Source organism: Lactuca serriola, chromosome 2 (assembly GCF_051521515.1).
Source record: "Lactuca serriola cultivar US96UC23 chromosome 2, Lser_US96UC23_V15, whole genome shotgun sequence".
NCBI classification, from domain to species: domain Eukaryota; kingdom Viridiplantae; phylum Streptophyta; class Magnoliopsida; order Asterales; family Asteraceae; genus Lactuca; species Lactuca serriola.
Window position 1 is genome coordinate 172,504,271 of NC_136409.1, and position 3,163 is coordinate 172,507,433.

Here is a 3,163-nt window from a genome sequence, read left to right on the forward strand (position 1 = left end):
TGCATATTATTTTATGCCTCTGAATTTATAAGTTGCCTCTTAAACTTTCAGATCTAAAGACATCTGAAAAAATAAAAACAACGCGCATTCCCTTTTTGCCCAAATACTTTATCTCCTTCCATTTGCTCTTTCTTCTTCACAAACGACGCTTCCCACTGAAAACTCCAATTACAACCCTCCACAGTTCACCATCCTCTCCGGTCATCACATCTAGACATCGCCGTCTCTAACATTGTCGCCGACAACGAAGCCCTCCGGCTCCCTCATCGACGCGTATTCTGTTTTTACCCCTGCGCCGCCTCGTTTCTTTCTATTTCTCACGAATCCTATTCCTTCCAACCCCTCTTCGACGATCGCTACCCTCCAACGCCTGCTTGTCACCGTCTCCTCCAACGACTTACAGCCCTAATCGGACCATCGTTGGAGCGCAGTCCCTCCACCTTAAAGGACGATCGGCCAGCCCCACCATTTTTTGGATATCACACCAGGTATTGTGTAGAATTTTAGGGTTTTCAATTTATCTTGCTTTTTTGGAATTGTCAATCAATCACCGCTTGAAATATTGTTTATTAGCCAACTCCATGACTCAGCCCTAATCAGCCAGCCCCACCATTTTCATATGCATATTTCAAGTCATATTGGTATGTATTTTTATGAAGTATGATAGCAGGTGTATACTCAGAATCAATATAGTTTTGATCCGATAGATTTGTTTTCTGGCAAAGTTGAACCAATTATTGAGTTGTTTATTACCCATTATTGAGTTTGCTTGCTGATGTTTTATCAAGATTTGAACCAATTTGATCAGTTATCTACTTTGTTGCTATTCTGGAGATGTGCTTACAGTTCATTGTTAATTTAGATAGTTATGGTTATGTTATGATTAGTAGTTTCTTAAAAGTCTTATTTTGGTGCAGCACTGCAGCTTGGTACCGTCCATACCGATAGAAAAGGTCAAAAAGGATATTGGATGGGTGTCAATGTTTAAGGGTATCTTTTGATCCAGGGAGCAAAAGTAAAAAAGATGATATGAATTTGTGTTTTTCATTATTCTATTTACATAGATGTAAATGTAAATACTTAAATTTGACTTTGTTATCAATTTTGAATTTATGTGAATCTTTGTAATATGGATGTGTATTAGCAATGAAATGTTAATTTCGTCACAAATTAGGGGTGTATGAACATGTATTTATTTCAAAAGCATTGTACCATTAATTAGCTAGGTAAGAGCTTGAGCATGTTTTTATTTTGAAGTACATAATCGTCACGTTATTTTTCACATATATTCAATAAGTTTGTCAAATTGTTTTCTAAATAGAAACATTGAATTCAACAAAAAATAACACAGAAGGGTAAAATGGTCATTTTTGTTATTCAGCATAACAATTCAGAGGTTTCAACCAAACAATATGTTAGAAGTTCAGATCTTAAAAATTCAGACCCTCTTAAACATTCATATCTCTTAAAAATTCAGATCTTAAAAATTCAGATTCTGCCAAACAGCCCCTAAGGCGATGGCCTTTCTTCTCTTAGGTCACGAGTTTGAGACTGGACAGTCCCTTTTTAGCAGCAACATCAGCAAAGTCCGACTTGTCAGCTTGTTACATGGGATGACCGATTGCTAACATGCTAATAAGTAGAAAGTAAAAGGTTTCTAAAAATTTATGACTTTTTATATAAAAAAATGGGGCTATAATAGAAAGATGGTGTAAAACTAATGGAGTTTGTTTTTAGTTAGACGGGTCAAATAGGCCCACATAAGAAACCTCGGGTCATACCATACGGGTCGATGCTTTAATTCGCCTTCGCCGCCCAAAATAGAAGCTGAGGAAACCGGAGAACGAAGTCAAAGAAAGTTGAAAGCTTTGCACTCTCGATTCTCGAATCATATCTATCTTCCCTCAATTGTCTGCGCTTCTCTCAATTTCTGGCCACTTGATCGTTTCAATCGATTACAGGTTTGTTCGTTCTCTTATTCATATTATTTCTTCATCTATTGCATTGCTTCACATGGAATTAGGGTTTGTTTAATCTTTCTAGGTTATGTTCTCGTCTGTAATTTGTATTAATGGCGGTATTTTACGTACTTTTTTCGTAATGTTTTAGCTCATCCGTTCGCTATGGATTTCTGAACTGCCCTAGAAAATATGATGGAAAACAGTAATCTATTCGCCATTGTTTTAGACTTAGTCATTGTCATCTTTGTTCTATTGATTGAATTGTATAATTTTCATATATTTGTAAACTGTTTTCTTTGGATTCAGATGAAAACTGTTTCTGGAAAAATTGTATCTACGAAGTCTGTCAGTCTCTCGAAAGCTGCCAATATCTTATCAAAATTTGTAACCTCCGACAATGGAGCTTCTCAATCGGTGTCAGCTTATCTTCGTCGTGCTTCTGTGGCATTCAACGAGCTTGTATACTTTAAAAAGCACAACAAGCTGAAGAAAAAGGCGAATGAAGACGCTTCAACCATATCTGATATAAGCCAAAGAAATTTAGAAGAAGATGATGTTAGGGTTCCTAAAAATGATAATGTTGAAGACAAGAGTGAAGGCAAGAAGAAAAAGAAGAAAAAGAAGAAGAAGAAGAAGAAGAGGAAGAATGTAGAGGTTGATGGAGGAGAAATTGGCAATTTGGAAGGACCTGAAAGGAAGAAGAGAAGGAGAACTGAAGCTGATGAATAGCCCTGAAAATTTGTTAAAATTTTTGTTGTTATTTTAAGTTACATTACATGATGAATTTTATATTATATTTGTGCAATTGTTCAGCTTCTAGGCAATTTTGATGGTGGTAAACTAGGTGGTTGTTGCTATTATTAATTTTCATTTAGGAATCAATTTTGAATAATTTTGATATCACATTAAAGATCTACATGTGTGTAAGGTATTTTACCATTGTTATGGCTATTGTATCCATAAGGCTATCTCCAATGGGGGTTAATGGAGAGTTGAACGGGAAAAAGTAAGGGGATAGAAAGCGATGAGTTGATTGATTGTTTTAGAAGACCGCATGTTCTCGTAGACTGATTGTTTTTTAGAAGACCGCAGACGTCTTCTAGAGTAGACAAAAAGAAAAAAGAAAAAAGAATATATAACTTGAATATTATATAATACTTAAATATTTTTAAGAGTTGTGGTCGCAGTTCATTAAGCATATG

The 3,163-nt window shown here is 35.6% G+C and overlaps 1 protein-coding gene across 1 annotated transcript; it reads left to right on the plus strand.

Moving 5' to 3' along the window:
• The first annotated feature begins 1,806 nt into the window (after window positions 1-1,806).
• LOC145087418 (uncharacterized) lies at window positions 1,807-2,801 on the plus strand. Its single transcript, XM_079025366.1, has 2 exons — window positions 1,807-1,961; window positions 2,268-2,801. Exon 2 carries the CDS (start codon window positions 2,268-2,270, stop codon window positions 2,688-2,690), a length of 423 nt encoding a protein of 140 aa, XP_078881492.1. The 5' UTR covers window positions 1,807-1,961; the 3' UTR covers window positions 2,691-2,801.
• The last annotated feature ends 362 nt before the right edge of the window (window positions 2,802-3,163 follow it).

Coding starts and splice junctions, on each gene's coding strand:
- LOC145087418 (XM_079025366.1), top strand. CDS start 2,268: ATGAAAACTGTTTCTGGAAAAATTGTATCTACGAAGTCTGTCAGTCTC.